The 24,332-nt window shown below is 44.5% G+C and overlaps 1 protein-coding gene across 6 annotated transcripts in view; it reads right to left on the bottom strand.

Moving 5' to 3' along the window:
- The window catches only part of Igf2bp2 (insulin like growth factor 2 mRNA binding protein 2), a 136,609-nt gene that overhangs the window by 11,144 nt on the left and 101,133 nt on the right, over positions 1-24,332 (bottom strand). For 4 of the 6 annotated variants that reach the window (XR_004516849.1, XM_010624210.2, XM_010624214.2 and 1 more), the window contains exons 2-9: positions 19,245-19,293; positions 18,232-18,283; positions 13,766-13,829; positions 11,631-11,903; positions 9,679-9,813; positions 6,609-6,731; positions 6,073-6,208; positions 3,043-3,171 (exon numbers count right to left, since the gene is read on the bottom strand). Coding sequence is in view for 5 of the 6 variants with exons in the window: in XM_010624210.2 (XP_010622512.1) it covers positions 3,043-3,171; positions 6,073-6,208; positions 6,609-6,731; positions 9,679-9,813; positions 11,631-11,903; positions 13,766-13,829; positions 18,232-18,283; positions 19,245-19,293 (961 nt within the window). In the remaining variant the exon portion in view is untranslated. The remainder of the gene's footprint in view (positions 1-3,042; positions 3,172-6,072; positions 6,209-6,608; positions 6,732-9,678; positions 9,814-11,630; positions 11,904-13,765; positions 13,830-18,231; positions 18,284-19,244; positions 19,294-24,332) is intronic. The other 2 variants (XM_010624211.2, XM_010624212.2) reach the window with 2 other exon arrangements.

Raw genomic sequence — 24,332 nt, 5'->3', positions numbered from 1 at the left:
TGATCTCTGGTACCCTCACCCCCCAAAAAAATCAGCGAGCAATTGACAAAATCATAATCAAGAGAAGTGTAAATTGCTCTCACAATTTAGTAAGTCTTAGAAATAATATTACAGCTCGGTGTGGTGGTGCATGCCTATAATCCCAGCACTTGAGAGGCTGAGGCAGGAGGATCGCGACAACTTTGGGCCAGCCTGGGCTCACAGAGAGTTCAAGGTCAGCCTGAATTACAGAGCGAGACCCTGCCTCAAAAAACAAAACAGGAGCTGGGGATCTAGCTCAGTGTTTCCACCACCTGCCTTGTAAGCACAAGGACCCAAGTTTGATCCACGGTACCAAAAAAACACCAAAAACCAAAAAACCAAAACAATTATATAGAGCTTGTGTCTCTACTGTTAAAGCTTAAAATAAATATTTTTGTTTTGGGTTTTGGTTCTCTTACTATGATTATTAAAATCATTAGGTAATGATCTGCTAGAAGTCTTTAAGATTCACAAGAGATGGCAGCAGCAGTAGCTACAGTTTATACAACAGCTACTATACACAGACCTGGTTTTTTTGTGGTACCGGGGATTGAACTCAGGCCCTTGTGTTTGGCTAGGCAGGCGTAGTGCCACTGAGCTATACCCCCGGCCCCTACACAGACCTGTTTAACAACCCTCCCACAGCCCCATGGTGCAGGTATGCTTATTTCCATCCTCCGGAAGGAGGTTCTGAACACCCGAGAGCTCACATCACTCACCCAAGGTTACAGAAGCAGCACGTGATAGTGCAGAGATTCAAATGCAGGCAGGCTGGCTCGAGAACCTGAGCTATTTTGGCTACAGATTAATGGGCAAGAAATACTGAAAGTCAATTTATCAGAGAAAAAAAATTTACTAGAGAGAAGAAAAGGAGCCAATAAACCCCAAACTGTTTTATCTTTTGATTTAAAAAGGGAACATTTAAAAATAACGGACTACAAAGAATATGAGGGGATGGGAGCTAAAACCCTGCTGTCATATACTCTTGGGAGAATAAAGAAAAGCACATCCTTGGGGCTGAATCCAGGGAGCAGGGAGCACAGAGCTACATCCCCACAACTCCCCCACCCCTTGTGCGGTACTGGGGATCGAACTCAGGACCTGGTGCTTGCAAAGCAGGTGTGGTGCCACTGAGCTAAATCCCCAGCCCCACTGCCCTTTCTTATTTATTTTCAGGCAATGACTCTCTCAATTGCCAGGCTGTCCTTGAACTGCCCAGGTAATCCTCCTGCCTCAGCCTCCCCCATCAGTACATCTTATGTTCTAAGATTTACACAGTATGTATGAATTCACAAAGCTTAAACATTCTTTGACTCAGCAATTCTATCTCCAGAAATGTATTCTGAGGATGTAACTTGTAAGAGTGAAGATGTACATATTCAAGGACTTCTAACGTGAGGTGAAAATATGGGTCCTGAATATTACATGCAAATATATTACCTATATTCATATACCCATACACATAGCAACACAGATTTTCTCTAAGAAACCTGTATTCTCTACATGGTTGTATTATTTGTTTCATAAATACTGTGAGTGCATTATAAACAAAGCTGGTAAAAATGCTGCTTTCATATGTATACACAGGCCTCTGTGCATGTATAGATTTCTTCCCGGAGTTCACAGCCCACAGGGCCTCAGGGTGCTAAGAGCAAAGCAGCAGTTTTGTGCTGTGCACAGCCGAGAACACCCTGGCTCCTTCCAACCTGGACGCCTACGTGACAAGACCACAAAGCCCGGGCCACAGGCAGGCACACAGCCGGCATGCGGCTCTTGGGCGTGACTGTCCCCTGGCTACAGGCGTGTGCAGCTGCTGCCCAGCGAATGCCTGCAGAAGCCACAGCATGGCCATGCACACTTAGACCAGGCTTGAACATGGAACCACTGAAGGTCGGCAGTCCATGGCTTTTAGTTGAAAAAGGAAATCTTATTTAAAACTTGTTTTATACAGCATAGGAATTTCTTACTTTAGTGCAGTGTTTCTGCACAAACATCAACTATAAAAAAGCTTTCAGATAGGCAAGACTTATTTCTAAGCTTATAAAACATTCTGCTATCATAGGAAAGCTTCTCACCGGGCGTGGTGGCGCTCACCTGTAATCCCAGCACTCGGGAGACTGAGGCAGAAGGATCGCAGTAAGTTCAAGACCAGCCTTGGGCTACATGGTGAGTTCCAGGTCAGTCTCTACATAATGAGACCCTGTCTCAAACACCCCCCACCCAAATATAGGAAAGTTTCTCTTATTCGAATTCAGGAACTAGCAAATTTTATCTGTAAAAAGCCAAATAATAAATATTTTCCACCATGCAGGATGTATGTCTCTAAGGCACTGACTGAACTTTGCCATTGTAGCGAGAAAGAAGTAACAAATGGTATGTAAGCCGGGCGTGGTGGTGCACGCCTATAATCCCAGCACTTGGGAGGCTGAGACAGGAGGATCACTAAATTCCAGACCAGCCTGGGCTACATAGAGAGTTCTAGGTCAGTCTCAACTACATAGTGAGACCCTGTCCCCCCAAAAAACAAACAAAACAAATGGTATGTAAATAAACAGCTATCACTGTGTCCTGTTAAAACTCATTTATAAGAATCACTGGTGATAGGCCAGGGATTCAGCTCAGTGGTTCCAGCGACTGCCTTGAATGCACAAGGACCCGAGTTCAATCCCAGGTACCAAAAAAAAAACAGTAACTGGTGGGCCAGGTTTGGCCGTCAGGCTACAGCCAACCCTAGACGATCAGTGTGTGTTTTTGTGTTTGGTGCTAGAGATCCATCCCAGGACCCCCAAGCTGCACCCTCAGTATATGCAGGTATGACAGACACTATGCTCAAGTGAACATACTTAGAGGATGGTTTGGTACCAATCTGCCCACTAGAAAGATGTCCTAAGAGGGTAGCCTTGCCACCAACCCACCGGGACAGCCCTGAGTGCCAGCTTTGGCCCCGGCTGGACATGGCAGGGCAATGGCGCTGCAGGGGTGCCTAGAGCTGGAGCAGACCTCTGATGTGCGGCTACTTACAGCGAAGGGGTGGTAGGGGGCGGCGGGGGGAGCCCCTCGGGGCCCTGCTGGTGGAGGAAACACCGACAGTCCTGTAGAAAAGATGCCAAGTGCGCTGAGGTTCAACCCTGGTATCAGATTGGCTTGTTGCTAGGAACGGAAACGGAGAAGCCAGTTGAGGGGAGGAGCCAGAGGGGAGGAGCCAGAGGGGAGCTCCTCCCAGCCAGCTGTGGCCCCACCCAGGGATCTTTCCATCTCCCGCTAGAGGTGGATGCCAGCGCAGCCTGTCCGGAGCGGCCCTTCAAAGCTTCTCTGCAGCCCGGGCCTCCTGCACATCCTAACATGGGAAATGAGGGCTTCCTGGGGACCCAGCCACCTCGCCAGTCTTTGTCCTGCCCACTCCGCATTCCCACCCCGCTCAGTTGGCACCCAAGAGACCCCATTCCCTCTCGGCGCGGGGTCTCCCCTAAAAGCTTCTCTCCCACTCACCCAGCTAAGTTCTAGGTGCTCTGGGTTTGTCCTGAGCCTAGGGTCCCCTCTTCCCTGAACGTCTCAGCCCAAAGGCACTGTCTGAGCTCCCGTTTCCTTAAAACGGCGCTCAGCCCATGGTGTTCCCAGCGGCTTAGTCACGCCTGCCCCTTTCAGACTGTAATGTCCTCGAGGATGGAGTTTTATACTTGGCTTTGTGATCTCAGTGCTTCGTACAGAGTAAGTACTCAGTGAATATTTGTTAAAGGACACAGTGCAAACAAACTGGACTAGCGCTTTTTTCTAACTCTAGCCAGAGAGACAGCAAACCCTTCATCAGGAGACCACAGAAGTAAAAATTCCACTCCCCTGGTCGGGGACAACACACAACCTCTGTCTTCATCATGCGGTTGCCAGCTTCACGATCATCTTGCCTGCGCATTCACACCTGAACCTGGGGATGCCCTCAGGGTGGAGGGGAGTTCCCAGCTCCAGGGCCCTTCAGAGGCACAGGGAACGTAGTCCCCTATCTGCACTGGTCTTTGTCTCCCACAACAGGAAGCAGTTTTCTGACCTTTCCCCAGTTCCCACAACTTGCCTTCTTTTAGTGTCTGCACTGGACATCAACACTGGGGTGCTTCACCTCTACACCTCACTAGCTGTCTAAGACCTGGGCATTCTGTGACTCATCTGACAGACCCTGGCTTGGTGCAGAAAGGAAGGACTCCACTGGCATCTCAGGTAACGACATTTGGAGCACCCAGACCCTTCTGAGCATGCTAGTGAGTTTGAGGCCAGCCTAAGCTTCCCGCAGAGTTCGAGGTCAGCCTGGACCACTACTGTGTTTTCCACAGTGAGACCTTAGAAGTACTATGTCCGAACCAGGAGAAGGTCACACCGCCGTCTCCTCCTCCACCTCTCCTCACCCGTCCCATAGTAAGATGTGATGCCTGCTGCTCAGGCGGGGACTGGGGTGACAGAGGGGACAGGGTGCTGACCAGGTGAGGACACTGGGAAGGACTGCAGTGAGGGAGCTGGGGTTTTCCACAGAGCTCTTCCTTTACCGACCCTGCCAGGTTTGGGGCTGTGTCAGTCATCCATGAGGTTGGGAGTGGGGAGAGGGTCTGGAGGAGACGGCAGGCCGTGAGCTGAAAACCGTGGAGGGGCTCATCAGGGCATCCTTCCCACTTCTGTGCACATCAGAAATCATTACAAATGTGTGGAGCCTGGCTCTGCTGATGAACCATCATTTTAAAGAATATTCTGAACGCAAGAGTGGTGTCTCCCTGGAGCCGATCCCCTGCCCAGTTTACTAGCAGGCTATAGAGGGCACAGGCTTCTTGCTTCCCCATAATTCAGCTGGATTGTATTAGGAGCCTGAGCGGGGCCTACGGGACTCGTGGGCATGGCGAATGGAGCGGGCCGAGTACAGCCCCTTCACCAACAGGGATGAGGCCGAGACCGAGACCGAAGTCCTGGTCTGCGAAGCTGACAGATATCATCGAGGCCAAGGACAGTGCAGCTCCAACTAAATCCCTTTCCCTGATTTAGGGCCTCCCCCCATCATGACGGTTACTAATTACAACCCAGTCCTGGTCTCCCTCTGTTCCTTCTTCAGGAATGCCTTGCCCTCTTTACGAGGCCTGCCTGTGGCGTCTGCTATCACAGATGCCTCACACACTATCACCAGATGTCTCACATAGCCCCGCCCATTTCTTCCCAGCTTGTAATCAATAAATACTGGAAGTCTTGGGTACCTGGTGTTTTTGCTACCAGATCCGCTCAGACCATTCCTGATCCCTGCTTTCTGTTTACGTCTTGTTCCTGTGTCCTCATTTTGCCTTGCATTGCAGCCCTTAGGCAGGAGATTGGGGCTCAAGGCCAAGATACCCACTATCTCCCCATTATAAAGTGGGAACTAGGTAGCAGTAATGGCAAAGCCAAACCCCAACCAGTTTGCTAGGAGTATAAGTGAGCGCTCAGGTGGGCAACATTTATTAGGCGATTGAAGAGTGCAGTAAGAGATGTGAACCAGAAGTCAACTTTAAAGCATATATATAAACAAGTAGCAAGACAATATTACAGAAGTTCTTAAAGAGGTGGGGGAATCCTACTTTCCTCACACCAGCTATTTTAATTTTTGTATGTAGTCTCATCATGATGATCCATATTAATTTAAAACCTCAGTCTGACATCATTTTTTTAATGAACACTCTATCAGGGCAGGGGATTTAGCTCAGTGGTGCCACTACCTGCCTTGCAAGCACAAGGTCCTGAGTTCGATCCCCAGTACCAAAAAACAAAAACAAAAAACCTACTGTATCATAAGCAGTTTCTCATTTTACAGTCTTCAAAGTTGTTATTTTAATGGGTTCATACTACAGTGTCCAATTTTGTGGTTTTCATAATTTCTTGGTTGTTTCCTGACCCAATGCGTTTACTTTAAGAATTGGGGGAAACTCGACATACCGATTTTGAGGCGCCGCCTCATTAGCTCAGAGACTATTAATTATTTGTAGAGAGGCTTGGGTCCTTCATGGAAACACACAGAAAACTAGTGGCAAAGAAGCATCAGGCACTCACATTAACGGCCAGCATGTCGTTCTCAAAGGCCTCGCGCAGCTTCTTCATAATCTCTACCTCAGCACTGGCACAGGCTTCCACTGTGCCCTTCACGGTGATGGTTCGCTCGGGGTTGTATATGCTCAAATCCTGCAAACTGGCCAGAGGGAAAAAGAAATTCCTTTCGCTGCTGTTGTTACTGGGGATCGAACTCAGGCCCTTGGACTTGCAAAGCAGGCGGTGGAACCGCTGAGCCAACCCCCAGCCCAGAAATTCTTTTGACACAAAAAATTGAGTTCCAGAAAAATTACAAACAAATTTTGGCAAAGGAGAAGACTGGATTTCCCCATAAAGTATTCAAATCTGACTGGTGGCTTAGATGGCGTCAGTGGGAAATGTGTCACTGGTAACAATGTGGTTGTTTTTGATGATGATGAAGATCATTACACATCACTTACGGTTCTATTCTCATTCTAGGGAAAAGCAGAAGAATGAGCCTGGCATATCAAAATGTTTACATTATTCGTTACTGGACACAATCGGAACGGGCAGCTTACGATGAGATTGTTATCTTGGTTCCCGTCTCATGCTCAATTTTCTTCAAATTTCTGCCTTCTTTGCCGATCAGTCTTCCAACCAATCCATTGTGGGCCAAGATTTTCAGAGGAATCTCTTCAGCTCTAAGAGACAAGAAATTACTTAACACTTAGGAGAGACACGATGGTTGCCCCTGAATAGCCACTGCCCTGCTTTTTTCTTAGGAACGGAAGCCATTCTGTTCAGATACCAAGCGGCCATGGGTACCAAGTGGAGAGGCCTGGCTCCTCACCAAGCCCAGCTCATGAACTTTGATTAACAAAAACTAAAACCATGATAATTCTACTTCCTTACAGTAATTGGTTGGAAATGGATCCACGAGGCAAATCTGGACAAAGAGCTATGGAATTAGAAATAGAACTATCATGTAACCTAGGGATCCTACTTCAAGTTCTCCAAAAGAACTAAAAACAAGTTCTTAAAAGAACCATCTACAAACCCATGTTCACAGCACCACTATTCACAACAGCCCAGAGAAGAAGCCCAAAATATCCACCAGTGAATAAAACAAATGTGGTATATATACATATTCATGATTATTACTCTACCTTATTAAAAGAAAAGAAAACCTGGTGACAAGCTACAATATGGACGAAGCTTGAAGACAATGTGTCTAACAAAAAAAAAAAAACAGTCACAAAAAGACAAATATTCGCCTGCCTCGCAAGTATAAGGTCCCAAGTTTGATCCCCGGTACAAGAAAAAAGACAAATATTGTATGGATTCCACTTATATACGGTATCCCAAGTAGGCAAATTTGTAAAGACAGGAAGTAGTTCACTTGTTCACCCAGTGGTGAAGAAAGGATGAAGGGGAGAGTTGTTTAATAAGAACAGAATTTCAGATCTGCAAGATCAAAAATCCTGGACATCTATTTCACAACAATGGGAATCAATACACATAAACACTATTGAACTGAGTAGCAAAAATGGTTAAAATGGGGCCGGGGATTTAGCTCAGTGGTTCAGCCGCCTGCCTCACAAGCAGAAGGTCCTGAGTTCGATCCCCGGTATCCTCCCCCAAAAAAGGTTAAAATGATAAATTTTATGTAACATATGTTTTACCACAATTCTTACAAACATTTTTTAAAAGGTGCAAGGAAAGATGACCTCTTTTTCAAGTTCAGAGGATTTTCCTGTAAAGACCCAAGGTCCGAATCACCACCACCATCCTCCTAGCACCAAGACGGTGGGAGACATGGTGAGGAGAGATAGGCAGCAAAATGCCCCAGTCTTTGAGCCCATGATCCAGCTGACCTCAGAGTCATGCTAGCTTTAGGACTTTTTGTTATGTGACACAGTAATTTCTTACTACTCACACCGCTTGTGTTTTCTATTACTCAAGGCCAAAGGCAACTAACAGATGGATTACTGTTGTCTCGAAATAAATAGGATGCTTGGAGGAACCCAAGTAGGATGTAACTTTTAGAGGGCAGGGACTTTAATTGGCTTCATTCACTCTGTGTTCCACGCACACAGAATAGTGCTGGGGCCATAGCATCTGCTCAATAAATATTTGGTGAATGAATGATAAGAAAGTTCTGAATCCCTGTCCTCCTGTCCTTTACCCTCTACTTCTACACACCCTCCTTGGGGCTCTGTCACCCACAGAGGAAGGGCCTTCTCTGAAACCCTCAAGTCCCGTCCTGTCTCCTCAAAACCTCGATGAGGGCCTCTCCTTACACGCAGAGATAAGACACTGTGTTTCTCTGCTACGGCACTTATCACACTGCATGCAGTTACTTACTGGTGTATTATTTGTTTAGTTTATGTCCTGCCCACTGGAGCCCAAGCTCCATCAAAGCAAGGGCTGCATTTTCAACACCAAGAGAAGTGCTTAGCATGATGCAGGCACTCTGAAAAATTTACTTCAAAGACATTCAAACTCCATCTTGGCCCTACATAAAAACATTAAAAACCCAATTTACACATCAGCCTTTTTGACGACTTAAGACTTTTGTAGGTGGCTTGCACCTAGGTCAAAGGACCAAGAAAGATGTTACTGTAAAACTCTCAATAATTCGGAAGAGAAAAGGGTTTCCTTGGTTTAAACAATGGCATGTTTCGGGATTTCAAAAGCCCCAAATACAGCAACTAATGCAAAAATGAGAGATTAGAGACGCTTATGCAATGTGAGTGTAGATCTGCAATATTCCCCTTTCAAAAATGGCTTTCATCGTCTCAGTCCAGGAACAGCAGCGCTTGACATTATCTGCCAAATTCATTTTATATTTCACTCATCCCTCGCCCCTTCTCTAAAAACCACCACGAGGGCCCACAGATTTTTTAAAAGTAATACTGTCTATTATTCCATCCCTGGTCCCTCATCCATTTGTAACACAAAATCGACTGGCTTGGTGAGAACTTGCATTTGCCATTCAAACTGATACAAAGCTCAATTCTACTATGGACTCTTAAGTATTTCACAAAAGAAAAGGAAGCAGGAGGGAGCAGAAAAAAGAGGGAGAAAGGTCAAATGATCACTTGGAAGCCACCTTCTACCAGTGGCGGAAATAAAATCTAAATTTAAGACCAAACATGGTTCAGAAGTCTGGTCAAAGTCCTTTTCCAGAACACTAAAGGATGGTTCTGGTGGCGATGCACATTCTTTACCACCTACCTTGTCCATTAAGACAGACACTAGCCACACACACGGTTACTAAACTAGAATTCACGGAAATAAATAAAACACTCAGTTTCTCCGGTGCACCAGTCACGTTCCCAGTATGTGACTAGTGGGTATTTCACTGCACAGTGTGGATACAGCACGTTTCCATCATGGCAAGCTCTCCTGGATAGCGCATGCGTGTTATGTCCCTACCAACAGGTGATGGGCATGTCAGGACCACCAAAATGCAAGTGAAGAAGAGCCACCATGCTATGCTGTAAAGGTATTCTTCCTAGGAACCCATTTTGTAAATGTAATCCCACCCCCCCCGCCCCGTCTCTTTACTGAGCAACAGACTCAGGGTTTTAGCACAGTTCTCACTCTTGTTCTGTGGAGCGAGCTGCCCACTGCATGCAAACTTACAGTTTGGTCTCATCGGCCTCTTTCTGCATGATTTCAAGGATCATGCGGCAGGCTTCAGACGTCCCCTCTGGGGTGGCATGGATGGTGACAGGTTTCTCTGCGGCCCCAGAGTTCTCCTTTCTGTGGATGTCTACCCTGTAGGCAAGAATCAGGAGCCATGAGCCCATCATCGCCTGAGAATGGACCACAGTCCCAAGAAAGCCTCACACCAGCTCACGTATGGCAAGGACGCAGGCAAGAAGCACTGTCAGCACCTGTGTAACCAGTGGCCTTTCCCAGGGAGGAGAACAAGCAGAGCAGGGCGGCCTGTGCCGAACTGAAACCCTTTGCAGCGCCTCTTCAATGGGGTACCATTCCTACAGGGGTGCTGTGTGACACAGGCGCTAATGAAGCCAGTTTGATACATGAGTGTTTTTGGCAGTCTTTCTGATGACTGCAGAAGAGAAGAGTAAAGAGAGAGGGATAATACTGCACACTGGCCCTGTGCCGGTCTCTGAACTGATTGCAGCTTTTAAAAGCCATACGTTAATCCAAACCCAAACACCAAATTCAAGCAGGCTTTCTAGATTTGAGTGTGGATAGAAAACAGAGGCATGCCCTCTCTCTGCCTCCCTTAAGTTTTCAGTTTCCCTTTCACTGGCAGTCTGCCTTCTTCTAGGCTCTTAAAACTAATGGCTCAAAAGCTTGATGACTTTATCAGGCGTCTTTGGGCAAGCTGTGGCCCTATTTATTTTTGTTAACTTTCAAAATCACGTAATCGATTGTATCCCTTTTTACTTTGGCTGTTAGAAAGCCCAGAGCCAGGACTTCAGCCTATTTCTTAACAAGGGGTACACACTTTGAGCACCGATCTCACGTTGATTAAACTTGCTCCATTTTTAAAAGTCACCTTAAGCCATTTTTTGGAATAAAAAGAGAGATAAGTAAAATCACTGCTATAGTAAATGAACTTGTTAGCAAAGAAAAGGCTGATTTTTAAAATAAAAGGAACTGACAGTAACTCCCCTTCTTTACTATTTCATCATTTGTCTCCTAAGATTACACACTCGGAATCTCGTTCACGGTAGTGCCTATACTTTGGGGCAATTTGAACGCTTTGAAGAAAGCAGTGTTTTCTCTTTCACACTGCAAGACACTCAGTGAATGACCCAGACAAAATGCACCAGAGCACAGGCCCAAAAGTGCTATGTGTTAGTAATTTGGTGCTCTGCAAGTTACATGCTTTCTTATCGGTGATTTCATTCAATCTACCTGATTATACTTTCACAATAATCCCGGCAAAACGCAGTAATCTTTTTATAGAAGCAGCAATGATGCAGAGGGGTTAATTTTTTCCCCAACATCATATAGTCGTTAGGTGGTAAAACCTGAACATGAGTCATTGTTTTCAAGTCCCGTACTGTGGTTTTATGAACGCACTAAAATCACTAACGTCCTAAGTCATTTTATGCACGGGCTCCTTCTACCAGTCCAGCTCCTTAAACACAGAAGAAACTAACCCTAAGGCCAGCGTACTTTCTCTCCCGCTCCGGGCAGCAGTGACTCACCACTTCTACATGAGACTAACCTAGGTGGTCTCAAGGAAGGGTTACTCCAGGGCTATGGCTCAGCACAGGAAGTTGATGGTAGGCTGAGCAGGTTCTAGGACCCACAGAGCACCATACCTTGGCTGTTTCGGGACTGGATATCCTCATGTCCTGAGTCAGCTTCTAGGAGCAATCCCTGGCTGTGAGGTCACCAGGGCCCTGTCTTTCACTTTTCAGAGTGTGTCTGCTATGCTGTTAGCATAAAAGCTCCTCACTCACAGCCCCAGCTCGCCATCAGTCTGTTAGTAGTCCTGTTCAAAGTCACTGTCCCGGGCAGCACAGCCCCAGAGGCCCGCGGGTGCCTGAGGCCCAGCAGCACACAGGGGACCCCTCAGAAGAAGCGGAGGAAGCCCCGGAGGCACCTACCGGGACTGGGTCTGCTTAGTGATGTTCTTTATGGTCAAGCCCTCCTTTCCGATGATGGCACCAACAAACTGGGTGGGGACCAGGATCCGCAGCGGGAAATCAATCTGTCTGGCCTGAGAAGAGCCCCCAGGGGCGTGGCCTTGCTCCCGGGAAGAGTGGTCCCCACGCTGGGCTCCCTGAGGGGGCGAAGGGGAGCTCACCTCTTCATCGGGGATGTAGGAAATCTTGAAGGAGTAGTTCTCAAACTGATGCCCACTTAGCTTCTCCATGGCTCTGAAATGAGCAGGGGCGGGAGAGCTTTGTCAGAGAGCAGCGTGGAGAACAGCTCTCCCAAGGACTGGCTCGTTCACTCTGCTCACCGAGTGTTTAGGCACCAAGGATCGCCATCTCTGCTCCTCAGAGGTTGCAGCCACAACGCACAGGCTCAGTCACGTTTCATAAACAATTCTGCATGGGCTTTTACACAAACCATCTGAAGCTCACCAACAACTCTCCCTCACCAACTCTGTCAATATTACTGTAAAGTTACAGTTCATTCTTCCTAACTTTAACTCATGCTTGTTATTAAAAACAGAAATGGCTAAGCACAGAGTTTAAAATCCAAACCATCCTAGATCTTTTCTTTCACATAAACATGGGTTAATACTGTATATATATTTTCTAACCTTTAAAAAAGTTAATACCCTATTTTGCCACATCATTAAATAATCTTTCAATATGATTTCAGGATCTGGTTTCGCATTCCATAGGTTTGGCTACTGATCTTCTATCGTTAGGTATGCGTGCTGTATCCAGTCCTTTGCAATTATATTCAGGGTCTCTGTAGGCATCTCTGCAACTACAGCTCCACACACAGGTCAAATTCCTGGGAGAAGAGTCAGAGAATACCGAATTCTATCATTACTCTTAGGTTTTGCCCAGCGACCTTATGGAAGGTTTCAACATTTACTATCCACAGCAGTTTCAGGGTAACATTTATGTCCCGATCCTCCAATGCACAGAGCACTGTTACCAAATCCTAGCAACAGAACAGCATGCACAGATGCAATGCCCACCTGGGGGCAGCTAGGCAGAGCCTGGAATGGTGAGCTGCTGGTATATACACACGCATGCAGAAGTTAACAGCCAACGAACCATTCCTTCCTTTGATGCAAAATTAGCTTTTGGAAAAATGCTGCCATACCAATGGGTTAAATATGTCTTTATGTGCGCTGAAAACTTAAAAGAAGTACAACTACAGTCCTGGGAAGAGTATTCAACCGAGGTTATGAGATCCATAGGCATGGCCACTCGTGACTATGTTTCTGGTAATGATGACCTGACAGGCACTTTGAGGATCTCCCACAAAAAGTAATTTGCTTTCTATAAAATTCAACCCCACAGTTGTTAATAGCTAAGCTGAAAATTAGCCACCAGTGAAATAAGGCAGTAATGACCATGGATTGGGAAGAGAAGAGGGATGGCAGAAAAGAACCTAAGCCACGTCCTACTCTAAGACAATTCACCCTACCACTGCCACTGAGGCAGATCCTCCTTTCAGTATTCAGAGGAAAAACTGATGTTTCGCAATCTACCCAACAAATGTGGACAGAAAGGGGCTTGTGCATCTTCCTCGTGGCGCACAGAGGAAACTCCAGGTAAAAGGATTCACAAGTGGTCAGAGTCCGTTGATTTGTGTTGTTGCCATTGTTGGCACAGGGGATCGAACTCAGGACCTTGTTTGTGCTTGTGAGGCAGGCACGGTGCCACTGAGCTAAATGCCGTACCCTGGTCAGAGTCTGGAAGACAAGGTGTCATAGGGCTGGTGGTGTCCTCCATTTGCACCCTTGTGAAGATATGGCCCCCACCTTGGCTTGTCTGCCGACATTTCTCATGACGGAATCTCTGTACAATCAGCAAACATGTTTGAGTATGAGTATGAGTGCCTGACACCCCATCGACATGCCAAAGGCTGCAGCTATGTCCTGGACCTACACCGGTATGTCTAGAGGGACTTGGGGGCTTGGGTATGGACACAGGGGACACAAATCGACTTCCATGATCTCTTCAGAAAAGGTTTATCAACACAGGACACAGTGGAAGTCCAAAACAGAGCCATAATAAAGTTGAAAGAAAATAAGCTCAAACCCACTTACATTTTTGCTTCTTCTCTTGTTGTGTAAGTGACATTGACCACGGCAGTTTCTGTGTCTGTGTTAACTAGGGAAGAAGCAAAAGCTATGTTATCATTTAAAATAAAGCTGTCACCCTGTGGCTCAAGGTAGACAGACTAACCTCAGAAAGAAATGCACAAAATACCTCACCGACTCTGAACTTACTGGAATTTGTGTGCTTACTGTCAATGATAGTAATTTGTAGTCAACGGTATATAACACATTTGTAATCAACTGCACACACAACACAGAGCCATAGTTTTCATTTATTTTACGAATACTCCTGCATGAACACGTATGAACATCTACTTTCTTGGTCATTTCACTTTTAATGCCTACAGTGAACTGCAGTGAACAAATGTGCTGTGATTTGCCTAATCACTCCCTTCAACGGAAAATCTGTTGCTCCCAGTGTTTGTTATTCTAAATATTATTGCTTTAAATCGCCTTTGTTACAACACACCATTGATTTTGCATTTTTCTGAATTACTTCTTTAGGATAAAACCACAAAAGAAAAATTTGATGAAAGAAGATGATGCTTTTTAACGCATGTTTTCAGACTGCCCTCCCTAGACAGTTAGATAAGTATTTACTTACTTATTGGTGGTACTGGGGACTGAACCCAATGCCTTCCCACTGAACTATTTCCCTAGCTCTTTTTTTTTTAATGCCGAAACAAGGTCTAGCTACAACACTGAAATGTCCAGGTTGGGCTTGAACTTGAGACCTTCCTGTTTCAAACTCCCAGAGTGTGGGCACTACAGATGTGTGCCACCACGCCTGGCTTGGAGAAATTACTGTACTACTTCTAAGACATGCATTTTAATTTCACGACTTTCTCTTTTTAAAAATAAATGGAATATGGGCCGGGGATTCAGCTCAGTGGTGCTGCCAAGTACAAGGTCTGCCTCGCAAGTAAGTACAAGGTCCTGAGAGTTCGATCCCCAGTACCAAAAAAATTTTTTTTTAAATGGAATACATAAGAAAATGTTCTAATTTTACACACTAAAAATTTTTAAAAATAAAAATTGTATATATTTATAGTATACATCATGTTTTGATATATGTTTATACTGTGAAATAATAAATGAAGCTACTTATATGCATTACCTCACATACTATTTGTGTGTGTGTGTGTGTGTGTGTGTGTGTGTGTGTGTGTGTGTGTGTGTGTCTTTCATCCCGGGGATCGAACGCAGGAACTTGTGCTTGCAAGGCAGGTGCCACTAAGCTAAATCCCCAGCCCTTCACATACTGTTTTTTGAGGTGAGAACACTCAGCAATTTTCAGGCACATAATATACTGTTATTAACTATAGTCAATGTACTTTCTCGAAGTTACCCCTCCTAACTGAAATTTTAAATCCTCTGAACAACATCTCCTAGCCCTTCAACCCCCAGCCTTTGGTAATCATCATTTTATGAAAGTGCTTTATTCCTTCATTCACTTAGAGGCTGAACAATCGCTATTTTTATTTCCTTTTGACCAAACTCCTTGGCTATTTGTGTGAGTTAAATCTAGCAATTTTACACAGAAAACTGACAATTCCAAATAACCTGATTAAAAGAGAAAACAAATGAACTTTAAAATTAGCCAATAACGGATCATTCTTGTGAGTTGTTCTATTTGGGCTCACAACTGTTTGCCTCTCTTTCTATAGTTAGAAATGTAAAACTTTTCCACCCAGGTGGTGGCACATGCCTGTGATCTCAGCTACTGGGGAGGCAGACCCCGGAGAATGACAAGTTCGAGGCCAGCCTGGGGAGCTTATCAGGACCTTGTCTCAAAATAAAATGAAAGGGGCTGGGGATGTAGCTCAGAGCTCTCTGTGTTCAATCCTTCGGCACAACAAAATGAATGAATAAGTAAATGAATACTTTTCTAGATAAAAATTTCTCTATTCAAACAAGAAATTTTAAAGTAAAAAATTTGTTTCCCACAATAAACAGAGGTAACTAAATCAGATCTTCCCTATAAACAAGGTGTTGGGCTAAAATATAGCTCAGTGATAGAGAACTTGTCTAGCATGCAAACTCTAGCACTGGGAGAAAACAAAACAGGTTGTTGGGAAGAGTTGGAGTTAACAACAACATGAAGTTAAAGATAACTCAAGAAAATCATAATAAAGCTGCGGTTAAAGAATTATTAAGACTCTTTAATATGGGATTCCTAACCTTGGACCCATGCTTGTGTTTCAGGCATTCTATAAACCTTATCTCTCCCATATTCCAAATGATGGAAATGCAAATGCTTCTGGTTTAAAATTTCAAGCTCCTCAAAAGGGATTTGGACCCTAAAACAGGCTAACAACTTTCAGGATAAAAATACTCTATGTCCACAAAGTCAAAGGAGCTTTAGCCTTCAAAGGGATTAAAGAGGACACGGTCCCCTCAAGATGAGCTTCCAGTGAGATGTGCAGGTCAGAACACTGGCCCAGCGCTGGCCTCAGCCACTGTGTTCACACTGCTCTCTAACTCACTTATCCAGAGAAGCCCACACGGTGCAAAACAGGGCGTGGGGCCCCAAAGCATCCTCTAGCTCGGTGCAGATGCCCAGCACGCTACAGGCTGCTCCCTAGGGCCGAAGATGGGGCTGCGCACCTCCCGAACAAAGCCATCCACAAGAACTCTGCAATCTTCAGATTCCGTTCCTCACAGGCATCTGTCTTTAGGAAATCGGGCAGTGCTTTTCACTCTGGAATAAACCGAGCTCCATTCAAATAACTTACTTCACTGGATGTGGAAATTATAAGGTTTCTTTTCTTTTGGGGGGAGGTTTGAGACAGGGTCTCAATTTATAGTAGTTCAGACTGCCCCTGAACTCATTATGTAGCTCAGGCTGGCCTCAAACAAGGCAATCCTCCTGCCTCTGCCTCTGGAGTCCTGGGATTACAGGTGTGAGTCACCACGCCCAGCTGGTTTCTTAAAACTCTACTGAACACATTTTCCTCCAGGATCAGGAATCACCCACAAACAGGACAAAATGACAGATCTACATTTCTCTTCTGTGCCTGGTAGGCTACGGGAGGGTAGGTACAGGTGCCCCAGACCCTGAACTGCCCAGAGTCTGGGAAGTTTCCTCCCTTGTATAACACTGTCCTGGATTATAAATAATGCAGTCCAAGCCAGTCACACGTAGGTTCGTATCTGTGATGTCATCTTGCCTATGATCATTAGAATGTCTTCTTTTCCATGGTGAGGGGAGTAAGAATTGAAAAGTCACGTCTTCTTTCTGAGCTCTTTTCCCTTCACCGGTGGCTGGGGCAGGCAGCAGCATAAAACTGAGTAATAATATTTTTAATATTTATGGTGTGGAGAACATCTGAATAATTACTGCTTTAAAACTATTACATTAATTATACTGGTAGATCAAACTGCATAAAAAATGGGTCTTTTATGACTTTCCCTTAGTGAACGTCTACAATCTCTTAAGATTACGCGTCACTCCACTGTCTATAAATACCTTACGCAGGTTTTCTTTGCGTGACACTATGCAACGATATATTTATTGGAAGGGCAGGAATTATTTGCCCTATTTAACACGCATGGAAACTTGAGTCAGTGAGGATGAATGACTTTTCCAAGAAATCACAGTAAATTACCAAACTTACATTCTGCTGTCCAGGTAAGGCCACAATAATCTTTATCATGTTACTGCCTTTTATACCATACATCTACTTCTGGAATCGAATCTACTTTTCTGGAAGCTTTAGGTACCTCTCCCCTACCTTTTTTTTTTTTTTATTTTTACACTTTTACTTTTCTGGAAGCTTTAGGTACCTCTCCCCTACCTTTTTTTTTTTTTAATGTTTCACACTTTAGAAGTAAAAAATGAGGGTGGCCCAAAGAAGAGTATTAGTCATTTTCAGACTTAAATGCACACAAAAAACACTCCAGACTGCCTGCTTCATGACCTCTCCTACCAAGAGTCTTAGTAGTGTCTATGGTGAGACCCGAGAATCTGCATTTTCAAAAGCACTTCAAGAAATGCCTGGTGTGGGGTCCTACTCACCGGGAAACACTCAATCTAAGACGTTAGGGATGCTTTTCTTAGCTAGGAAAAGGAAGGTAGCAACAGTGTTAAGTCCAGCAACTCCCGAATGATTAAGTTCACCCTACCTTGACATTGTTTGTTCAGTATATTTTAATCCTTAAAAACTAAACTATATGGATATACACAGAGAAACAGACGGATATAGGTTATCTCTCACACAGATGTAAAAACACACTTTAGGAAGCAAATTTCAAAGAAATATGAAATTTACTGGTTTTCCTTAGAGCTGACCCAGCCCATTAAAAATACCAGGCAGTTGGTTCTGGGGATTTAGCTCAGTGGTTCCACCACCTGCCTCATAAGCGCAAGGACCCGAGTTCGATCCCCAGTACCAAATAAATAACAGGTAACATCCCTCTGCAAAATTCAGTAGGCTGATTTCCTAACTCATTACCTTGTTCCACATTCTCCACCGTCCCATACTGAGCCAAAAGTCCATCCAATACCTGTAAAAGGAAGCTTCAGCGTCAGAACAGGAAGCAAAGACCGTAGTCACACAAAATGAGACAGTGCCATCCCCCGGCAAATGAATTTAAAGCAAAAACAAGTTCAGGTATAAGAATAGTGTAATAAAAAGTGATACTTCATGGCTTCCATAACAGGGCGGAATAAACATGCAGGGCTTCCATTTGCCTACTGGCCTCTAAGTAATCTGTTCACTAAGAAAGCATCACAGAATTTCTGGTCTTGGGAACTGCTAACCACCACATTCACCATGCTGCTTGGAACTCACTGACTGTCTTCCTTCTTGGATGATTCTTCCTTCACTTTTCTCTAGGGATTTTGTTATTTTACAAAGTAATAGGATGTATATGTTTGAAACTTTCCATAGTAAGAAAAAACTTCTGGTACAGTAACAAAAAAGTTACATTCCTTTAAGGGTATTTGATTTCTCTTGGGTTAGGGAATAAAACACAGGGCAGTTTGTTTTTAATGCAATAAGGCCACTCCCTGGATTCCATCTTACCTTACATTAAGATAGCACTCTTAGAAGAAGTTTTACAACTTTGAAAATACAACTCTTAACTGTTACTATTAGCAACTACCTCAAAACAAACAAAAAATCTGCTCAAAAGAACAAAGAACCTTCTATATCTATTGGTTTTCCATTGATTTTTTTTCTTAAAAAACTAACAGACCAGGTGTACATTCCGGTTCACAGCTTATCTGTCGGTGCTTGGTGGCCAGCACTTGAGAAGACAGTGAGAGATCAAAGCTTATTCTACATAATGACAAGTACAGATATAAACCAAACCTCAGATCACTCATCAGAGTGCTGAAAAAGGGAGAGGCAGGACCCAAAGGCTCTGCAGGAAAGTCTGAGGACCTCTAATTCTCAAATGTGGAAGAGAAGTGAAAAACAAGGAAACGGTCCTGGTAATCCATTCAAAAGTGATGTTGGCTTACCTCCCACTGTAGGTGAGGAGGGATGTTTCGAATCTGAATTTTCCTGCTCCTGTGAAAATAAAACCGTACTCTTGTAACACTTTCTCTAGAACATCAATTTCAGCAAATAACAAGAACAAGCTGAAGACTGCATAACGGAGTTTCCTTTCTCAGTACAGACATTCCTTCCTCATTTAGGACCAAGTCTGGTCCTGCAAACAGGGCACTAAATGAAGTGGTCACTAAATGAGAATTGTATGTGGCATGCACTCACAATATGCAGAACAAAGAAATGGTCAAAGGAAACTCCAACTTGATGACTTTGCTCCTATTTGCCTAACTCTTACTGCAGTACTGTGATGTGTAACAGCACATAAAAATATAACCCTGTACTGTGTAGTACAGTCAGAAAAAATTACAGTACTGTATCAACAAGGTATACTGTACATAAAAGACATTGCGGCTCTATGAACAAGAGGTACAGAACTTTACCCCCCAAAAAGATGGGTCTTAAATCCAGTCATTAAAGAGGCAGGTCGCTACACGAGGAGTATCTGTATTTACCAAGATAGCCACAAAAGATTCCTACTGTGAATAATGGCGCCATGTCTGAGGTTTTCAACTACTGGGGGTGGGGGGTTCTAAGAAATCCTGGCAAGCTAAAGAGACAACTTTTGCAGGGGCAGGGGTTACCAGGGATGGAACTCAGGATCTTGTGCAAGGCCACTGAGTTAAATCCGTGGCCCAAGGATTTAAATACAGATTTGCCTTTTCAATTTCCTACTAAAGTAGTTTTACTTTAAATCACCATATAGATTGTTTCTAGGAATTATCCTCTCAAAATAGTCCTGCAAATGGCCTATCCCAAGGGTAGCCAGGTTCAAGTTTGATAGATAAAATCACACACATGAGGGACCCTAAACAAGGTCAGATTTAATGTGTTTCTTCTTCTTTTTTTTGGGGGGGGTACTGGGGATCAAACTTGGGTCCTTGTGCTTGCAAGGTAGGCAACAGAAGCAGAGCTAAATCCTCAGCCCTAACGTGTTTGTCTTCTAATGTAAAATTAATTTTATTTCTGAATAGGTAATTATCATTCAAAAATTAAGACACCACAAAAAGGTGGGTCACTAAGCCTTCCCCCACCCCCACCAGAAATAAACGTGTGTGTATCCTTTAGGTTGGTTGGGTGTTTTTTGTTTTTGTTTTGTTTTTTGGTGCTTGGGACTGAACCTAGGGCCTTCACACTGAGCTGTTTATCAAACTCTTATTATTTTAAATTTCAAGACAAGGTTTTGGGAAGTCACTAAGCTGTCCAGGCTGGGCTCAAACTTGCCATCTTCTTGCCTCAGCTTCCCAGAGTGCTGGGATTACACATGCATACAACTATGCCCAGCTACCTCAAGGCTTCTCTGCGTAAATACAAATGGAGAGTTTCTTCACCCCATTTCATACCATACCCTACCGACGGACATTTGAACCTTTCCCTGTCTTATTCTGACATGTTTACCAAGACACTCTGCTGGCCTGAGAGCCTTGACTGATTTAGATTCTTTTTAGCAAACATTAAAATTAGAAAGAAAATTAATTAAAAGGTAAAACTGGGACAGGGATTTAGCTCAGTGGTGCCACCACCTTTCTTGCAAGCACAGGTCCCAAGTTTGATCCCCAGTACCAATAACAACAACCACCACAACAACAAAGGTGACACTAAAAAGTTTTTCTATCTTTTGATTACACAGTAGTTCCTGGAGAGAAGACTCAATCAGCATTTAGAGAGGTTAGGCAGCTCATTTAATTGAAGAGCACAGAAACTGCAACTCCACAAGCACTCAATTTGGGGGGTTCCCAAAGAAGGGCTGTGGTGGCCATGGTGTGTACCCTGATTCCCATTTCTTTCCTGCTGGGCCAACAGTTCCAAACAGCGGCTGCACCCAGCCACAGATTTCCCCAAGGCTTTAATCTGGACAACAGTCCCAGTTAGAAATGCTACAATTCAAGCAGAGAGAAAAAAGGAGGGAGAGGTAGGGACAGAAGGACAAGGAAACAACCAAATTAATAAAGTACTCCAGTTTTCCCGGATCCTTTGTGTGTGTAGTAGTGGGGACTGAGCCCAGGTCCACTGCCGTAAGCTACACCTCCAGACCCTTTATGGTTTTGTTTTTAGATTTTGAGAGACTGTCTCACAAAGTTGCCCAGGCTAAGCCTGAACTTGTGATCCTCCTGCCTCAGCCTCCCAGAGTGTGGGAGAGAATTACAGGTGTAGGCTGCCACATCTGGCTGAGAACCTCTAACCTTTTGTCAGGGTGGGAAAAGAGAAAAAAGAACCCAGAATGGATTTATACTTCTATGCTGTGAAGGCTGTTTTCTGATATGGCCTTTGGTAATTGTTCATAATAAAACTGCTGACAGTGATTACATGGTGACTACATGGAAATTTTCTATAGGAGATATGCCCAAACCTATTAGTAGAAAAGACATCAGAATTTTATTTTATTTTTTTGTTTTTTTTTTGTTTTGTTTTTGAGACAGGGTCTCACTATGTAGTTGAAACTGACCTGGAACTCACTATGTAGTCCAGGCTGGTCTCGAACTCACAGCGATCCTCCTGTCTCAGCCTCCCGAGTGCCAGGATTACAGGTGTGAGACACCACGCCTGGCTGGCTAAAAATGGAGTATTTCTAAAGAAATACATTTTTGTTATTTAATATAAACATCAACTCCACTGGTAACCAAGAATTTACTGGTTAGAAAACTCACAGTAGCCAGGTGTGGTGGCGCACACCTGTAATCCTAGCACTCGGGAGGCTGAGGCAGGAGGATCGCTGTGAGTTCAAGACCAGCCTGGGCTACACAGTGGAGTTCCAGGTCAGTCTCAACTACATAGTGAGACCCTGTCTCAAAAAATTAATAAATAAAAAGAAAACTCACAGTAAGAAATTCATGCAGGGCCAGAGATTTAGCTCAGCGGTTCCACCCGCCTGCCTTGCAAGCACAAGGACCCGAATTCAATTTCCAGTACAAAAAAAAAAATTCATGAGCACAAAAATATTTCAACATAGATGTAGCATTTCAACATACTTGTAGCATTATTTATAAAAGATAAGGCCTGCAGACAGTGTACCAGAGGACAAATAAATCATGTAGCCATAATACACAATATCATACAGCCATAAAAATGAAGGAAACATATATGTGCACTGTGCAGGAAACTCCAACATATGCTGTCACTAGAAGAGAATTCATTACAGATAAAATTGATCTTGCTAAAAGTATAAATCACTGGGCATGGTAGTGCATGCCTATAATCCTAGCACTTGGGAGGCTGAGGCAGGAGGATCGCCTGCCAGGAGTTCAAGGTCAGCCTGGGCTGCACAGTGAGTTCAAGGTCCACCAGAACTACACTGCACGATCCTGCCCCCCCGCAAAAAAAAGTGTAAGCCACTTATTTGTTATTAAATCTGCATTTATGTAAATGCATAGAAAAACAGTCACAAGCCAATCTGGTTGCTTAAAAGGTACTCAACTACTGTCTTGTTTGCTTTTTTAAAAAAAGAGGACTACATCCATATCTTATTTCCCTTGCTTTAAAATACAACTAGAATTTCTAGAGTTGTTTTCATGAATATACAAGATTTAAGTATACTAAAACCTGCTAAATGTAAAGCAGGTCTTGGCAGTGGCAGCAGCAAGAGCAGCAAATACCTCCCTTTTCCCATAATCAGGCATATTTGCCATCTCACTTAACAGAGAATTTATTTGGCAGACCCTTCTTCAAAGTACAAAAGCAGGCAGATTACTGTGCACCTTGAACTGAGTAATGACTCTCCCTGTGATAGCTCACATCGTCAGGCAACGCACTTAGTAACTAGAACCAACTGAGTTCTGGTACTATGCAGGACACTTGGGAAATAAGCTCTTAAAAAGCCTAACTACCAGCTGCACCTCTAATCTTAGATCAGGATAGAAAGGAAGAAACAGCGGAGGTTAGAAAGGAGATAAGAGATTGAGGCAGCAGAACCAATAACCTGGGCTCAGCCCGGTCACCTGCAAGATCCATGGAGCGATTATCCACCAGTCTGGAGTGAGGAGGGCCCCGGAGATCTGCTGACTTCCTTGCATCATCTGGGCACCAGGCCTCCTCAGATCCCCAGGAAGCCCTTCTCTCTCCGAGTGGGACTTCAATGTGTGCGCCAAACCCTGCTCTCCCCAGCTCCTGCAGAGCTCTCCAGAGCATCCCCAGGCAGAACCTTTTCTTCTGCACACTTCTGATTCTCTACCAGCTCACTCTTCACTGCAATTGTTTATCTATGGCTCCTGCCCAATTCCCTGGTGATTTCCTCAAGGACTTGTTCCTTGTTTACTAGTCTACCATTTGGCAGGGGGTTAAGGATGTAAAGGAAAAAAGGAGAACATGAAACCCCAGGGATCCAGAAAAGCACTCCTGTGGCTGCCTGTGTCTGTTCAGGATGAGGCCCTCCCAACTCAGGAAGGAAGGTCAGTCATCTATTTGTCCTTTGCCAGGAAGTCAGAGGAGTGGGGAGAGGACGCTTTTTTGCCTCTTTCCTTTAGAGAAGGAATCCACATTGTGCTTGGCTCAGTCTCAAACGAGAAGTGTGGCTCCTTCTTTCTCCCTTTGAAATCCATGAAAGTAAACCCCGCATGAAGAAAGCGAAACTTAAACACAATGACTCAGGAAAGTGACTGGTTATAAGAAAATAATTCTTCATGCCTTCAAAATAAAGAGAGTAATTTCACAGTTCCTTTAGCTTAGAAAGGAAATCCAGCTTCTGAAAACATATGTACACGGCATTTCTCTTCCTCACTGCTACGAAAGTAGGATAACAACTTCCTAGCTGGTCTCTGCCCAGTCTTGTCCCCTCCTGGCCTGCTAGTTTATTAGATGCCAGGGCTGAGCTCTCGCCCCCCAACGGTCCACCTATAGGAGAGTAAGGGCTGGGCTACAGCTCAGGGTGGAGGGGGGGGTCGTCACAAGGCCCTGGCTTCCACCCCAGCACTGAAAAGGAAGAAAAGAAAAGAAAAAGAGGGCACTAGGAGCACCACAGCCATCTACCTTGGCTGGGCAAACTGGTTATTTCACGGATTCTCTAT

Source organism: Fukomys damarensis, unplaced genomic scaffold (assembly GCF_012274545.1).
Source record: "Fukomys damarensis isolate Sample0158 unplaced genomic scaffold, DMR_v1.0_HiC HiC_scaffold_12, whole genome shotgun sequence".
In the NCBI taxonomy this organism is placed as follows: domain Eukaryota; kingdom Metazoa; phylum Chordata; class Mammalia; order Rodentia; family Bathyergidae; genus Fukomys; species Fukomys damarensis.
The sequence above is the reverse complement of the archived record's forward strand: the minus strand, read 5'-3'. Positions and strand labels throughout refer to the sequence as shown.